This window comes from Gymnodraco acuticeps, unplaced genomic scaffold (assembly GCF_902827175.1).
Source record: "Gymnodraco acuticeps unplaced genomic scaffold, fGymAcu1.1, whole genome shotgun sequence".
NCBI lineage: Eukaryota > Metazoa > Chordata > Actinopteri > Perciformes > Bathydraconidae > Gymnodraco > Gymnodraco acuticeps.
Window position 1 is genome coordinate 645212 of NW_022991632.1, and position 16850 is coordinate 662061.

Consider the following 16850-nt stretch of genomic DNA (forward strand, 5'->3'; position numbering starts at 1 on the left):
AAAACGCAACATGTTGTAACCTGGACGCCATGATTAATTCGTACAGTCTGATCCCATTCAAATAGCCTATGTTAATTCAATACATTAGCTTTTTTGTGTGCATAACTTACTGTCACATTGTTCTCTGGTTTGTTTTTCTTGACATTTGCTCTACAGGGTCTGGTTTTACACCCTTAAATCTATGCAAGATAATGTAGGTGATGATGATGATGATGATGATGATGATGATGATGATGATGATGATGATGATGATGATGATGATGATGATGATGATGATGATGATGATGATGATGATGATGATGATGATGATGATGATTGTTCTCAAACGTATTAGCCATGCTTGCCGCTATTGATGCCATGGCTCAATAGGGGTCAAGTCTTTCAGCCACCCCACCTGTTATAAATTAATGTTGGTACGAATCATATTAGGGTACACCTTTTTTTATTTATGTCATTGTAATATGTTAATAGGTAAATAAGGAAGGCATATCTCTAGATCAGTTGTTATGACAGTAGAGAAAATATACTTAAAACTTCTAATACAGTCTAATATGTTTTTTCATACTATATCATGCATACTATGGTCACTAGCCTAAGTTTTGAGTTTGAATGTCAACAATCAAAGATCTGACACCTTTTGGAGTTCACTTTTGATTTAGATCTTCAATCATTCAGGGTGTGGAGGGAGAAGTTGGGAAATAAGGAAAGTGCCAAAGGACAATCAAATAAAGAGTGGGTGGATGCAGAAAACAATACCAGTAGATCTACCTGGGGCTTAGGTTTCAATTCAAGTTGGTTTCAATTTCCAGGGTTTCCTTATACAGAGACATCTTCTTAAACTTGCAACCAAATTAAATGTTAATTAAAGTTGTGCAGCTTAATGGAAGTGAAGCATAGCCAGATTGCCGACAAATCATTTAAAATTGTATCTTGCATACATCCAGTGGCGACTGTTTCTTGTGAAGTAAGGAATGCTGTTGGACAACTTGTTTAGGGTGGGACAGACAGACAGGTTGACAGGTTTCTCACTGCAGAGGCAGATTCACTCCTTGTTACACCATATCACAGCAGTTATGGTTTCAGGTGTGTTGTTCAGTCTTGTGTGTGCTTTCTGTGTGATCCTGATCCCGGCTGTATGGGGTGAGTTTTATTTTGTTTTTTTATACAAACATAGAGTCCTAAGAACTTCCTCAGTCAGTCAAACATTTTTAACTAATATAACACAGAGTCATGTTGAATTAGTTACCTATCAGGTGACCCAGTTTCAATACTACAACTTTGATTTGACTTCTCAATGACAGTTAGCATTAGCTCGTATGCACATGCCTGTATAACTTTTTTTGTTATTTATCATCAGTACAGTTTTACTCCTAAATCCATCACCATCACAATTCTTTACCAAGACCATGTGTTTTATGTTACAGCGGATGATTGTAGCAGCTATGTGGACTCCGATGGTAACCAACATAATACTCAGCAGTGTGGCATCCAGTACTGCTGTGGAAACTGTCAAAAACAATACTGCTGCAGTGACAAGACAAACCGTTTCAGACGATCAAAACAAAAACTCTGTGAAGGAAGGTGAGTTTTTGTTTTGAACCTGCGTTTAAATGAATTTAGTTTCAGGATAAGGAAAACAACTTTTTATTTCAAAACTAGATTTTTCTGGGATTGTGTTTTGTATAATGTGACATAAAGAGGTTGATTGATAATGAAGTGTTTTATTTTGCCCAATTGTTCTAGCCTTGCAAAACGTTCCAACCCTATTCCAATTATTGGAATCATCTTAGCGTCTGTTATTCCTATTATCATCTGTGTGGTGGTTGTCATCGTCTGCTGTGTGGTTCCTTGCTGCTTCTTCTACAAGAAATGCAGAAAAGGACGCAACCAAAGGCCCCGAAGTAGGTCACATTTTTTGTTTCAGTAACATTTGTGGAGGACAACTTTATTTAAAAATAATGTTATGTAGGCTACTGGATCTGCAGGCTGTAACATTTGAAGGAATTTGGCTTCATGGGAAATGCGGTTATTCACTCTCTTGCCAAGAGTTATATTGATAGATAAGAGATAAGTTTGATAACGATCTCCTGTGTAAGCTAAGCTAAATATGAAGTTAGCCAGCAGCATGTTAACTTAACTTGGAACAGGTGAGGTAAATAAAAACTGTTAGCCTGGCTCTTTCCAAAGGTAACACTATCTGTCTACAAGCCCCTTTAAGTTTGAAATCTTTCTATTGAACAAAAAAACTATATTTTCTCTCACTATATAGTGACACAATTTGACTCAGCTGAGTATTGGTACCTTGTTTTTTTTAAAGCAAACTCAACCTATGACTTTACCTACAGCTGCAAGAAACACCCCCACTGTTGTCAACGTGCCGCAGCAGCCACACCCCCCTCCTGGATATCATCCGTCCTACCCCGGCTACCTTTTTGTATCTGCTCAGCCTGGATATGGAGGCGTGCCCCTCCCTTCAGCACCGCCTTCATACTTGGAAGCCAGTAAGTTATTTCATGACATTTATTATCTTAGCATTGGCTTGTGCATGCAAAAGGAATCAGGCTGAGAGGAATAAACGGGTGTAGCAGGCTTGGTTGATTTCACCCAGCAATCTAATCCACCTGGGTGTTTAGTTTCAGTTTACTCTCCTTTACCATATCTAAATCTGATTTCCTTTAGAAAGTGTGTTGATTTGAGGGGAAAATATCAAGGCTTTGAAAGTTGAAATAATAATAATCATACTACACATTCCTCATTGAAACTGCTTTCCATTTTATTTTGTACGCAAGGATTAAAAATGGGAACTATTTAATATTTTTTTTATTCGTTCCATCACAAAAATAGAAAACAAGATCTGTATTATCTTTTGTATAATTGCTACATGCAAGCAACACACAGTTTTAGTAACAACAAACCAAATTAAAGTTATTATATATATTTCTTTTCATTTTAGCTGATCCAGCTTGCCCTTCATCTGCATACACTCCCGGGCTGCCTATGACTTCCTACCCCGGCCAGCCCTATGCCCCGCCTCCACATTCAGATGAATTTGCACCGTTGCCCTACAACCCCTCTTATGGCCCAGACCCATAAACTGGAGAGATTATTTGACCAAACCGCTTCATGTCTAAGAACAACGTTTCGCCACTGTTTTCACAGGAAAGTGAAATGTGTGGATCAGTGGAAATCCCCTTTACATGATTCCAAATTGAACTATATCTTGGGAAATACACAATTTACAATATCATTTTGTCAAACATTTGCCATATCTTGCTGCTGCTGCTTTTTATGGGTAAATTTGTTTGAAATATAGATTGTGTAATGGACATTTAAATGTGTGCTGTTTACCAAAACACACACATTTCAAGTTAGGAGACAGAGAAATAAAGAAAAAACCTACAAAAACCTTAAGCATGGGTACTGTTAAGGCTTTATTTATTCTGTGGATTATGTATGTATTAACAATTCAGATTTAATCATATTTTCCTAAAATATATTACTTAAATTAGTTTGTTGATAATCAACTTAGGAGTTTTAAGATTGTCCTTGTATAAGAACTGTAGTGTCATAGGAATTGCTGAAGTTATCATGAAACTACATTAAAAATGCTTATTTTTGTATGTCCTCTACCTGCCACTAGAGGTCGCCTCTAACCAGTTTTATTTTGTAAAGAAAACAGAAACCGTGTAATACGGTATGCTGCATGTTGGATATACCAGGTCTTGTTATCAAGCATATTGTTTCACATGCAAGACAATTAACCTATGACTTTTTTTTGTCTCATTATGATTATGCGTACCATAGGGGCTGGATTTTCAACCACAACAGATGTTATGTCGTCCTGTTTCTTTTTAGGGATGATTGTAGAATGTACCACAGCACTGAAGTCAGATTGTGTTGGGTCACACCAGTTGAATATTTTGTATGAATTGTTTTTATGAACACATTTGAAATTATGTACAAGATCGACTGAAATAATTAATCACTTAGTCAATTAAATGACAGAAACTGGATAAGCAGATATTTAGTAAATCATTAAATACAAAATATATCATGGTTCCAGACTCCCAAATGAATCGCTGCTTTTGATTTTAACACAGTTGATGATTTAAATGTATCTTCAATACTTTTGAATTTGTGATTGATTTCTATTGTATTAACTGTAACAAACCATAGCATTTTTGTGCATTGACTATACTTATATATAAGACCAAGTACATTTTTAAGATTAGATTTAAAGGAAAGCTTTTCAATACTTCCTTTATGGTAAATGTTTTTTTTGCACTGTGTTATAAAAAAATTGTGTTGGTCTTTTTGCCGTCTCGAGTGCAAAATTATTTATGGCTGCAGTGTGTGAGTATGACAAGTTTAGATTGTATTTAGACTCAAAACTTTTTGGAGCTTTGCAGTAATGCATCAAATCAATGGAGAAATGTAGTGGCTTGCTTCTCAGACTGTCTCACAAATAAGTCAGTGTAAGATAGAAAAATCCATTATGTTGTAGCTCAATGTTATTTTATACAGTCTGACAAAACCACTGCACTCAGTTTAGCCTTTTCCTTTGAGACCATGTGCAGTGGAGTGGCAAGAGTGGGCATGCTTGCATTTAATCCCATAATAACCAGCACCACTCCCTCTTATAGCATCCCACACTTTCCATTAATCAATACACTAATAGTGCTGACTGCGGCTGTCTCAGTCATCGTACTGAAGGGGGGCTATAACAGGAATAATGACCCTGCCCGTATGTACTTCTCCCTGCTTGCGTCTAAAATAAGATCTCTCCTTGAAGTGTGGCTCAGACTGCTAATGAGCACTTCGCCAGTGTCATGAACGTTGTGGCAGATAATCTTTACAGCCAATATCCTCCTCTTCTCCATCTCTTTCTTCTTCTCTCTTTCCCTTTCTTCTGTCCTTCTCTCTGACTATGCTCTGTTCTGTCTAAAGGAATTCTTGTCTGGCTTCCTGCCTGAGCTGCTATTAAGAAGTGTTCAGCATTTCTCCACATCCCACACCATTCCTACTTCTTTCTTCTTTTCTTTTGCTTATGGAATCCTTCTAGTATTTATATCTCAAGCTGGACAACGGCCAGGGGGCACTCTATGTTATTGGATATCAGTAATCAACCTTTCGATTTGATTTGAGATATTCAGTGAGGCCACTAAGTCAGTGAGCTGTGTGTGGGAACAACTGCTGTAAAACTCCCATTACGTGCTGACGCTCAGGCCAAAATGCTCCGCAGAGATACAGGCATGCCGAACTTTCCCACATGCTTGGAAACACAAACAGACTTGACAGCATTGTTTATGTTTTGATCATTTTAAATCTGTTATCTGTTACCAAAGATAATGAATAACATGTTTCCAACATTATTTATATGTTGCTATTCATCCATCTTTTCCATCACTAAAGATAAGTTAACAAATGTCCAGTTAGGGTACAAAAGACTGAACTATCAGCGTTGTCGCTTGAGAGTCATGGCAATGTCAGTCAGTTTGTGTAATAATACTGTGGACCAGACTGAAACTCATCCATCCAAAGTCATCCACTATTGGATGGATGGCATGAAATTGTGTGCAGACATTTACTGTCCTGAAGATGAATCCTACTGATTGGTCACTTTTCAATTAGTGCCACCATATAGTCAATTTTGTTTAAATGTCCTGGCAATTATTTGATGGACCTCCATGACATTTGGTACAGAAAATCTTGTCGTCCCCCCCCCCCCGTTAAACTTATGGTGATCTCCTGACTTCTTATTTAACATCTTAAAGTAAAAATTATACTACAGTATGTCCAATAGTTTTGTTTATGGCCAACAACTACAAAAGTAGCATTGCTCGACTCTCCTTTATTTTAAATGCCGATTAGCACATGAAAGCAACATGCTACGCTTAAATGGTTGACACTGGACATGGTTAACATCATACAAGTTAAATGTAAGGATTGTCATTGTGTGCATGCTAGCATCCTTACATTAGCATTTAGCTCAAAGTGCAGCCTACAAAGCTGCTAGCATGGCTGTAACTCTTTGTCTTGTTATCAAAATATTGTCTGTGTCACCAGAGAGATTGCTACTGGATTTCACCTTCAGAGCCAACAATATATAGGCTTTTAAATAGACACAAAGCTAAAACTAGTTCTTATTCTGAACTTGTTGTAGTTGCCAGTGTGTAAGGTTGTTAGCTAACATAATACAGCCTGAGTTTAGCAAATACTCATTGATATAAATGTGGAGGATGAAGTCATAAAAAACCCTCACCAAGTGTATGAAAGCGGTTGTATCAGCACGTTTTAATACCACATAAGGGCAGCAGGGGGCAGAGAGTGTTTGACACCAAAAAGTGGTTCATGATGCCAGCCAGATCACATGAGAGGAATTCAGCCTCCTCCTTTCAGTAACCTGGTGTGTTGTAGACATTGATGATAGGATGATAGTGCCAAGAGACACTAATCTTGACAGTCTTAAGATGTGTTTTAGTAAAGCTAGAGAATCAAGCAAACCCTCTAAAATGTAAGTTGTGGTAGTCCCTCACTGCGAGTTTATGCACACCAAACATGAAACTTGACAGAAAAGACTTGGACGTCTTCTTTTTGTTGGCATTGTGAGAAGTTTAAGTGCAACTTCAAGTATTGTGTTCCAACCTCTGTAATGGATATAACATCTTTGATACTGTGATATCCCCTCCCCTATATGATCTAGTTCTACTGAGCACAAGAAAGTCAGACCTGTGGGATGAGTTGGAAAAAATCTCATCTCACCTTAATATTTAAAATATTAATATCTACCTAAAACCTTATAGGCTGAATAAAATCTATTCAAACAAATGTTTTTATCCAAAATAGCATCCTAACTAGAAAGGTGACACACTGCAACTGCTGTGTGTGTGTGTGAGGTTTATAGTCTGGAACAGTTGAGGTGACACACTGACAGCTGCAACCAGATTGTCTCAAGAGAAACAGAAATCAGCCGGTTAAAACAGCAGCTGTGGGTAAAAGGTCTGGGATTATGCTGCCGGTTTGAGCTACCTGTATTCAAAAATAATTGTGTTCAGGCATCAATTCGTTTCAGTAGTAAATAGAAAAATCACAATTTATCAATTTTGCTTTGATGAAATCCTGCAATTCTCCTGATTATGTCTCATTGTTCTGTCAAAGCACATCTCTCCCGCTCTCCCTTTTTAAAGAGGAGCTAAAGGTCTGTAATAAAGTTTCTTGGGTCACTGTGCACATGTAGGCCCCTTTTGTCTCCTATTCATTGCAGATCGAGTCAGACGTCAAGGCTTTCAAGCTCAAAGTAAGAACAAAGCCTTAAAGATTTCTCTTCTGTCTGGCTTTTTAACTTGAAAGCTTGTGAAAAGTGTTTTTGCCTTGTTTGATCCACAGATCTACAAGCACCTGCAGCAAACAGTGGCCACAGAAAGAGGTGGACCATGTGAACTAAAACAGATAAAACAGTCTACTGTCTTTTCACCCTGTCCCTCTCTATTGAGTAGCCTCCAAGTATCTTGACAACCTTGCCTGGTATTTTGGCAGCAGTCCCTTGAGTGTTGATGTCAGCTGAGAGAGGGGAGGGAGGGAGGGACAGAAAGAGAGAGGGGAGGGGGAGGAGTGAGGGGGCTATTCAAGGCACTTGTCCTCTGTCTCTCTCTGAGCACAGAGGAGGGGGAGGCGCACATGAATTGAGAGAAACACACTCACACATTTTCACAGCCTGCTCTTCAGACTGACAGCAGCAAACGGAGTTGGGAGGCAGCACGGTGCAGCAAGGCGGGGAAATAAAGAGGATTGGAAACAAGTGAGGCATCCACAGAGAAGAGGAGACTACAGGGTTTTCTCTTTTATCACTCTGGGAGCCAAACAAGGAGTCTCCCCTCTACTCTTCTTGAAGTGAACTTGCTCTGCTGCTAGGAGGACCTGCACCCTGCTATGGCAGCCCCGGTGGGACATGGGAACACCATCTCCCTCTCATCTTGCTCCTCTCTTTGTTGGACTACTCTCCTCTGGGCTCTCTTGACCCTTTCAAGCCAAGTGTGGGGATTTAACCTGGATACTACTCACACACTTCATAAGTTGGGAGACCATGGCACCTTTTTTGGCTTCTCTCTAGCACTTCACCAGCAGCTTACCCCAGAGTCTAAAAGCTGGTGAGTAGATGAATGCGGCACTGAACCTGTACCATGTGTGTCCTCTTGCTGAGAGCTGAGATGTGTGGTGTGCTTGCACCTGCTCTGTATGCAAAATGTTCACCATACCATGAATTTTCGTTTTTAGTGAAGGTTGAAATCTGAAATGTGTGTCTGTTACAGTCAGTAGTTCTGTGCTGCACCAGTCTTCAGTTTTGCTAAATCATTGTTACACTCAATTATCTGAACTGGGTGCAGGAGTTTTAGCATGTTTAATGTGCAGCACGTACTGCAAGAGCAGCCCATGAGCTCTAAGGTAAAATACCATGATTTACAGTAAGTGGATGAGAGTATAGATTGTGCTGAATCAGCTGGCAGGCAGTGATTTCTCAAGGAGGGAAAAAAGGTTTTTAAGTGAACAGCATTTCTTTAGAGCAGTTTGGGTCTGATGCTGACTTCACAGAAGGGGAATAGAGATACGAATGTGTCCAATGGTGTGTAGGGCTGAGTGTGTATGTGTTCATGGATGAGATCTGTGATTGCTTGTATATTTGAATGTGTTTGGTCTCTGATGTGTTTTCCAACAGCTGTTTTGCTGCATCTTTCAGTGTGCCTGGAACATACCCTCATGAGTTATAACAGCAGATCTGCTTTTAAATCATCCAAAATGTTTACGGCATCACGATTAATAAGAGACAGTCTTACCTCTCCTAAAGCAAGAGGTTTCAATTGTATTTCATCTGAACGGGTTCCAGAGAGAACAGTTCTGTAATATATCTATAAAGGTCTATATAGGTCTGATAGAGGTCAGTTGGCACATTCAGTTTACATCTTTAAAGGTTTTTGTTAAACTTTGGACACACAGATGATATGTGTGATATGTATATGAACAGTGGGGAAATAAGTATTCAGATTATGTTCCACACATAACATTATTTCTATTACATCTAAATAAAATTCAAATTTGAAAATGTAAAGGTTCAGACGCTGTATGAATGAAAGTATTTGTTTTGTGCAGATAAACTACTGCTGTGTGTTAAACTTTCCATTATTACCTTCAACAAGGATTTTAGGTTTTCAGTTTTTTTTAAATTTTTTTTTTTTTTTTAGTATTGTGTAAAAACTACTGTCGAATTTCCATGAAACTTGGTGGAAGGGTGTAGAATGGGCCAAGGAAAAACACAGATTTCGATCACAGGGTGAATGAACAAATCATTTTTGGCCTCGGCCGTGTTCTGTTATAGTTCTATGTTAGTATCGCATTATATTGTATTGATAATTAATTGTCATGCTATTTTTTGTGAACCACTTCTCATGTCAATATATTTCAGGTTAGATTAATCTATGATATTTAATAAAAACATCATGTTTTTTATGAAAAGTCACTTAATGTATGGAGTACACAATCTCCCTCTGAATTGTAGTGTTTAAGAATATACAATTGTTTAAAATAGAAATACTTAAATACAGGTAGCTTAAACCTATACTACACTTAATTACCTACCACCCCTGAATATAAGAAATACGAGGGAGATTATTTACTTCAGGTCCCTGTTTTGGAGCTCCATATTTAACCGTTGGCTCCTCAGTTTACTGGAGCTGGAGTCTCCCTGTCGCCTGGTCAGACCGGGGGAATGACATCAGCACACAGACACACAGACACTCAGAGCGAGGGTCGTGGCCCCTCTTAAACCTGCTCACTGTCCAGTAGCATTCCTGGAAGATATTTAAAAAAGTGACCATGAGCTTTAACACTTAATACTGTGGCCTGTTTCAAAATGCCGGAAGACTTCTGAGGCAAATGCCCATGCTGCACCAGTGGAGTTAGTGCCAGCAGGAGTCAATAAAGTGATGTGCTGATGTGATGCACGTACCGGAAGAGAGTTGATGAATAATGCTGTTTCCAGTATTCTGTGACCTCACACCGATTGTCTGCATAGATCACTTAGTAATAATGATTTCATCCCCTGATCATTTCCTATATCTTTACATGACATGCAGGGTAGTCAGATATTTTGATGATAAAAGTACTTCACTTTGTTATAGATAATCCAATGCCCTTTAAAGTGGTTTAAAATAAAGATTGAAGACATTTTTCCAATCCAAATGTAGCTTCTGGGGAACAACAGAAACAAGTTGGTAATATCGTCATATCATCACCTTCTTAGTTGATATGACAAATATTTTAGCAAACAGTGGCTTGTTTACACATCCAGCTGTAATGGAGCAACGTAATCAGTCTTTTGGAGTCCTGATTCTGACCACACGGCAAACTTAAAAAGGACATCAAAATACTGATTGTTAAGGTTAATTAATTCAACCTTTAAGATATCTACATGTTTGCCGGTTCCTCAAGAGAAGATGCAGAGATCATGTCATTCACTGGTACGTCCCTTAGACTGAATGAGGACTTCTTTAGCATTGTGGATGAAGATATCTGATGTTATTGCACTCTGTTAGATAAATGTATTATTCAGATGGCAACAGAGCAATTATCTTTCCTGCCTGAAAAGTACTTTATGATAGTGCCCTCTCTGTGTTATTGCAGGTCAGATCTTGGAGTTTAGTTTCCAAGGTGCTCCCATCTCATCTCTTCCTCTCTTGATTTGCCTTAAACTAAATGTAATTAGATGCTATTGACTCATTTTTTCTCTTTGTCTAATGAAGGTTTGGGTTACTTTTGCCCATGGCGCAAATGTGTTCTCCTCATTGTGTTTTGTGTCGCCGGGTTTAATGGTGAAAGTGATATTACTGCTTTGATGCTCTGTTCTTTGCTTACTCATGGCTGTATGACACAACCCAAAGCCTTAAAGTGCGAATATAAAACGACTTAGTAATACTGTCACCTTCTCTGGTTTGGGACTTGCTCAGATCATTGGAGTTTGTTTCTCTAAACGTCTAAAGCATCAGAGGAGTTATGTGTATTTCTTCTAAGGCAGGATCATACAATGTCAGGTTTCAGACACTCTGATTCAGATACAGCTGGCAGCTGTATGGAATAAATGTCTTTTTGTTCAGTTTTACAGTTTCGACTGCCCTTCAAACCCAACCGCCCCTTTTCAATATGGCAGCAAAGGTCACCCCATGTGACCCGATGATCTCATATTGACCGTGCTGTAAGGAGACCCTGTCAGTGACTTGTTGGAAGAGAGTTAAATTATGCCATAAGAGCCTTGATCTGGTATCACAGACTTCTGTAAAGTGTCCCTATTATCTCTACCGGGTTTTTGTTTTCCTGAGGGCCCTAAGCTGAACTGTCTGATGCCAGACAGAGGATGAGATGAGCGGGTATTTCAGTCTGAGTTATGTGTGGGTCTGCTATTTATACTGCTATGAGAAGTGCTTCCGCTAATAGTTTACTGCCTGGTGAAGACAGGAAGCCCCCCTGAGCTTTATCCCACCCCTGCCAATCTCCTGAACTCAGCTACTGCATGTTTTAATAGCAAGTCTGCCAAGCAGCATATACCAGTAAAATACATCTGTCATCAAACTCTACTATTTCTAACAATATGATAGATTTTGAAGATGTTTAAAAGATAATATGTGTCAAAGCAAATTTGGTAACAATGTAAGGTTAGGCTACATATAGGTCGTTAACAAGAGGCTGTACTTATAACAACATTTGCTTCAGGCTAGATGCTAACAACATGCTATTGTTTGTTTGTTTGTAGCCTTTATTTAACCAGGTAAAGCCCTGATCAAAAGATCTCTTTTTCAAGGGTGACCTGCAGGACATTAGTTACACATGTAACATAAAAACAACAGAACAACAATAAGGATGACATACATCATAATGTACAGGGTACAGTTTACAAACTCTATTTACAGAGACAGGTACCATGAGTATCAAACGGCATGTCAGCCAGCTGAGTTTTAAAATGATGCAGGGGAACCAAAGTGCTCAGTTTTAAACATGTTTGCAGACTGTTCCAATTTAGTGGAGCTGCACAACAATTATGCTCACAATGACAATGCTGTACAATATCATGCTGTCTACCAGGTAAAATGTTAGTTAGCTTTGTGTCTCCTGCGTGAGGAAAAAGTCAACGTTTAGTTATTCTAATCAACATCATGTACATACTTACATACTTATTTTAAATCAAACTACGACCTTTGACTACACCTTTTTTTTAAATGGCGACCATAATATAAAAGTAAATATGTTTTCCCTGAAAATGTAATTGAAAATGCAGTTTAGTTGTATGGAAAAGAAGCTTTGTAGGAGACAGGTTTGACATGCTTACACAATTAGCACTACAAACAAAGTTAAAATGTAGCTGAAGGGAATTTCAATGGTTTTGCAGGTTAATGGCACTATGAAAGGTTAAGGTATCAGTAACTATTACATTTCATCCTGAGGGGAACATGAATGTAACACTTTTCATGGAAACCCTTAGAATAGTTCCATTCACTTAAAATAACACATATCAGCTTCATGATGGTGCTAGATTAAAAGTTGGGGGACCACCAAAGGTCTATGTGAGATTTATCCTCCGGGGACAATTGATGTGTGTACACACATTTAGGATAATCGGTCCAATGGTTTTTGAGAGTGTAGGACCTCATTGACATTCCTAGAGCTGAGCTAAAAAAAACACAATGCTGCGCTGCTGATTGTCTCAGTTCGGGATCAGTATAGATATACTTAGAATAAACCCATGACGGTGGGATGAAGCACACCGGTTCCTGCATATATATATGTTTGTCTCATCTTTAAATCATACTGCACCACACACATTAGCTGGAAAACCTGAATTTAAAAGTGATTGGACGAAGGTGGGGGAAGGCAGTATTGCTTTGGTGTGCTGATGTGGGTCACAGTCACAAATCATCTGTGATGGATCTCTGTCTGGCCTTGAAAGACTTCTATTGTGCTTATTCACTATTCTGACACAAGTGTTAGCCTTGCCTTTATGTTATGTATTTAAATCGTTGCATTTCTGGAATTTTAATTGGGAATTTTCCCCAAAATCATGTAGCTCACGTTCTTTTTTGCTTGCAGCATTTAGCCACACATTGACAACATTATTAGAGTGTGATTTATCTGTTGATGTCAGTAGATACGGGGTGTTGCATTGATGTCAGAGGGAAAGTAGAAGGTCTCAGGTTGCCCAAGGTTCATATTTACCACGGACCTGCTCTGGTGCCTTACTGAGAGAGAGTGTCAATGCCGGTGGGGCCACAGGTAGCCAATTGAATCCCCGTCATAGAGTCTGGACTTCGGTTTCACTGGCTGAGTAAGAATCTACAACATAGCTTTCTGAAGCTGAACAAATCCTCTCATTGAACTGGAGGCTAGATTAACACAGCTTATTTTTGAATGACCTCTAAAAGGTTATAGAGATTGCAAGAGAAGTCAAATGCAAAGATAAGAAACTCAACAGTGTGCCGGTTTAAGTCATGTCTTTTAGTTTTATTAAAGCAATATACACCTTTTTTGGAAATATGCTTATTTGTTTTCTTGTGGAGTTAAATACAAAGATTGATACAGTTGGTGTCGATCTTCATTTCAAACTCTCGAGAATAAATATATATACATATGTGTATATGTATATATATAAATATATAGAGACCATTCTCCTAACTTGCCTGCATATTATATGAATGATTATATAAATTATTCAAGGTTAAAGCATACATTGATATTGTATGTTAACATATATTAAGATGTAAAAAGAAAAAAAAAACCTTTTCGGACGTGTAATTAGCTAAAGCTTTGTTGTTTATTGATATCAGACAATGATACTACAGATTATTCAATTATTAATTAAATATTTCGTTTTGTTATTGCATTCATTTGTATAGTACTGTATCATGTCTGTATCATCTTTTGTTTCATTTGTATTTTCTTTGGTTTTACACGCTCGAAAAAAGAAAAAAAAAACTAAATAAACTAAAGCAGATAAGCATATTTCCCAAATCTTATTTTTTTTTACATTTATGCTGTTTTTATACTTTCTTCCTTTTCTTTTTCCTGCAGAATTTCATTTGGCTTTTGCCTTTATGAGTCAAACATGATGGAAGGCCCAGTACCATTTATTGTGTTTAATACACATATAATGTGTGTAAAAGAGGACCAGCATAGCTGCCTCACACATTCATAACACAAAGAAGAATTTCTGGGGGTTCATTTGCATTAAAATAGCCTTATAAAAGCTGCTTTTTCAAGCCTCAGCTTAAGAGTTGAGAATGAACCTACCCCCTTTTCCCTCCCTAATTCAATTCATGATTTTTCTTGTGCTCTATCACTCTTGTTGCTAAATCTTCTAGGGGCCATTCATGTGAAAGCCTCGTAAATGTTGGAGCTCACGCTGTTGCAGTGCTTATTTATATGAGAGATCAGAAGGAGCAAAGGGTATATAGAATGCTTTACAGTCCAGCATGGAAACACACACATACAGACAAACGCACACACCCGCACACATAGACGGTTAATGCTCTTTACTGGCTCCCACTTTCTCTCTGTCTAACATTCCCCATTCCTCCACGCTGGGCTGCCTGGACAAAAGCTCGGTGGGAAGCAGCGCTGCCTGGCCAAGAGCTTTCAGGAATATTACTCTGCGGACCACGTGCTCACTGGATTGAGAGGGACAATCTGCAGTGTCAGGAAGGAAACATACAATTTAGATCTGAGTTGCAGATTAAATGTTGGCAGTGTAAGAGCAGCAGGAGCTGATTTAGCATCTGCAGTTTATTGGCAGATAAAGTCCTTACAAGGTTTCTGGCATTGTGTTGCATTATTACACATAATTATCGTTTTTGTTGCTAATGACTCGTTGTTGACTTTGCTTTTGTTCTTTGCTTTTCATGTTAGCTAAAAAAAACAAGTGCAGCATTTAAAGCATTAGACTACCTTGAGTTGACTACAAGTATGGTACGATCCATATGTGGGGGAGGGGTTGAGGCCTGATCGGGACCGAAGCTGCAGGGATGAATAAATTATGAAAAGCCCCTCCTTTGATTAAGTGTGTGTGTGTGTGTGTGTGTGTGTGTGTGTGTGTGTGTGTGTGTGTGTGTGTGTGTGTGTGTGTGTGTGTCTGTGTCTGTGTGTGTGTGTGTGTGTGTGTGTGCCCCCATTTGAGTTGACTCTGGTAAAGAAGCAGTTTAATCAATCAGTTTATGGGATCTAATACAAAACTGAGGATCGGAAAGAAGCTATGAAAAGCAGACAGGAAGAGGAAATTACAAGGATGTGGAGGCTTTTTGTTCGTTTTTATTGAAAGAGATTTGCTGATCATCTTTGGATATAAATGGTCTCATTACTACGTTACAAAATATTGTTCAATCAAAACAGTGATGCCCTTTGTGTGATCAAAGTCACTTGCTAATCTTTTCTAATTTCCTCCAACATAAATGAGTTGAATAGATGCAATAATGTTAGCATGTGTCATCACTGTGGTAATCTTGTGTGGAGGTAAAGCCTGCAATTCTAATGCAATAAAAAAAAATGCAAATGTGTTTGTCTGTCTGTGTGATGGACCTGTCCACAATGTTTTTCTTCTCTTCACCCATTGCATGCTGCTTGTCCCGGACCACCCAAAATAATGAAATGATAGACAGAAAAGAGTAGAAAGAGCAATTTAAAAACATGTAAAGTATGAGATCTGGATAGACAGATCGATAGATGGATGAGTGGATAACGGTGAAGAAAAGGAGAAGATAAAAGAAACAGGGGAGGGGCGGTGTAGGGGTTATGTCCTCTTTACACTTTGGACCTGAGGGCCTATCATTACCCCATCTATGCCTGGAAATGACTGTCCCCTTATTGATCAGTATTGGGGCAGCTGGTGAGCTTAGGACTTGTTAAAGATGCATGTGAAGTGAGGATGGGGTTACCATTGTCCTCTGAGAGCAAAGTGTCTGTTCCCTCCTCCTTCCTGGAACACACTTTCAGTGGTTAGAAATTCAAGTTAGAGTTTTGTCTTTTCTGGTTGTTTTTTCTTGAATTGATATGAACTGTCCTTGTGATGTCCTTGAACAAATTGTATAAGCAGGAAGTTGAGTCACGTCCGTGGGCAGTGAACCACAATATCCCAAAGGGGTGTTTGCATGGCCTGGCAGCTGTTTCTGTCTCTTTTTTTATCCCTTTATTGTGCGCTACCTAACCCTATTTTCCTCCTTTGACCAGAGTGGGAGAGAGTTGAGATGTTTCAAAACAGGATGATTCACAGCCTGGTCACCTCATTCTCAGCTGTCATTTTGGAAGGGGAAACTGGAGTCAGGTGTGAAAGCATTTTCTGAGAATGATTGTCACACGCGACGTTTTTGGACAGGTTGCAGTCAGTGTGCCGATCAGTAGTTTACACAGTTGTCGCACAGCCTTCTGTTGTCTAGTGTGTCCGAACATGTGTGTGTGTGTGTGTGTTTGTGAGGTTATGAACAAATATTCAGGTCCATTTGTACACTCATGCCTCCATTAAAGTCTGCATGCTTGCACATGTTTTCTTTTGTGTGTGTCCAGGTCAGAGGTCACAGTTTTGCCTCAGGGTAACAGAAGGCCTAAAGAGCCCCCTGGCCCCCATGCTGATCCTGTAGAGCCACTGTCTGTAGAGCAACAGCCTCACACTGATCCCAGAAGGACATATGTCAAAGTGTGTGGGCAGACTGACTAGGAGGGATCAACTGACCAAACTAAATATTGGAAATATTTAGGCTGTATTTTTTGATTCAACACTTTTCCCAAACTTCCTAAAGCTTGAGAGGCCTGGACAATTCTAGGAAAGG

At 38.9% G+C, this 16850-nt stretch overlaps 2 protein-coding genes across 5 annotated transcripts in view; both read left to right on the forward strand.

Annotated features, from left to right (window-relative positions):
• The first annotated feature begins 1011 nt into the window (after positions 1-1011).
• On the forward strand, positions 1012-4052 carry LOC117534223 (protein shisa-5-like). Of its 2 annotated transcripts, none has more exons than XM_034198399.1 (5): positions 1012-1140; positions 1425-1581; positions 1744-1901; positions 2346-2501; positions 2954-4052. In XM_034198399.1, the coding sequence occupies exons 1-5, from the start codon at positions 1074-1076 to the stop codon at positions 3091-3093; spliced, it is 678 nt and encodes a 225-aa protein (XP_034054290.1). In that variant the 5' UTR covers positions 1012-1073; the 3' UTR covers positions 3094-4052. The 2 variants fall into 2 exon arrangements, with proteins under 2 accessions (XP_034054290.1, XP_034054291.1); XM_034198400.1 differs by having other exon boundaries at positions 3805-4052.
• A 3611-nt stretch (positions 4053-7663) lies between these two features.
• The window catches only part of itga7 (integrin, alpha 7), a 36418-nt gene continuing 27231 nt past the window's right edge, over positions 7664-16850 (forward strand). For all 3 annotated transcript variants that reach the window (XM_034198350.1, XM_034198348.1, XM_034198349.1), the window contains exon 1: positions 7664-8147. In XM_034198350.1, the coding sequence (XP_034054241.1) occupies positions 7930-8147 (218 nt within the window). In that variant the 5' untranslated portion in view covers positions 7664-7929. The remainder of the gene's footprint in view (positions 8148-16850) is intronic.

Coding starts and splice junctions, on each gene's coding strand:
- LOC117534223 (XM_034198399.1), top strand. CDS start 1,074: ATGGTTTCAGGTGTGTTGTTCAGTCTTGTGTGTGCTTTCTGTGTGATC. Junction 1,141..1,424: donor CCTGATCCCGGCTGTATGGG/GTGAGTTTTATT, acceptor TTTATGTTACAG/CGGATGATTGTAGCAGCTAT. Junction 1,582..1,743: donor CAAAAACTCTGTGAAGGAAG/GTGAGTTTTTGT, acceptor CAATTGTTCTAG/CCTTGCAAAACGTTCCAACC.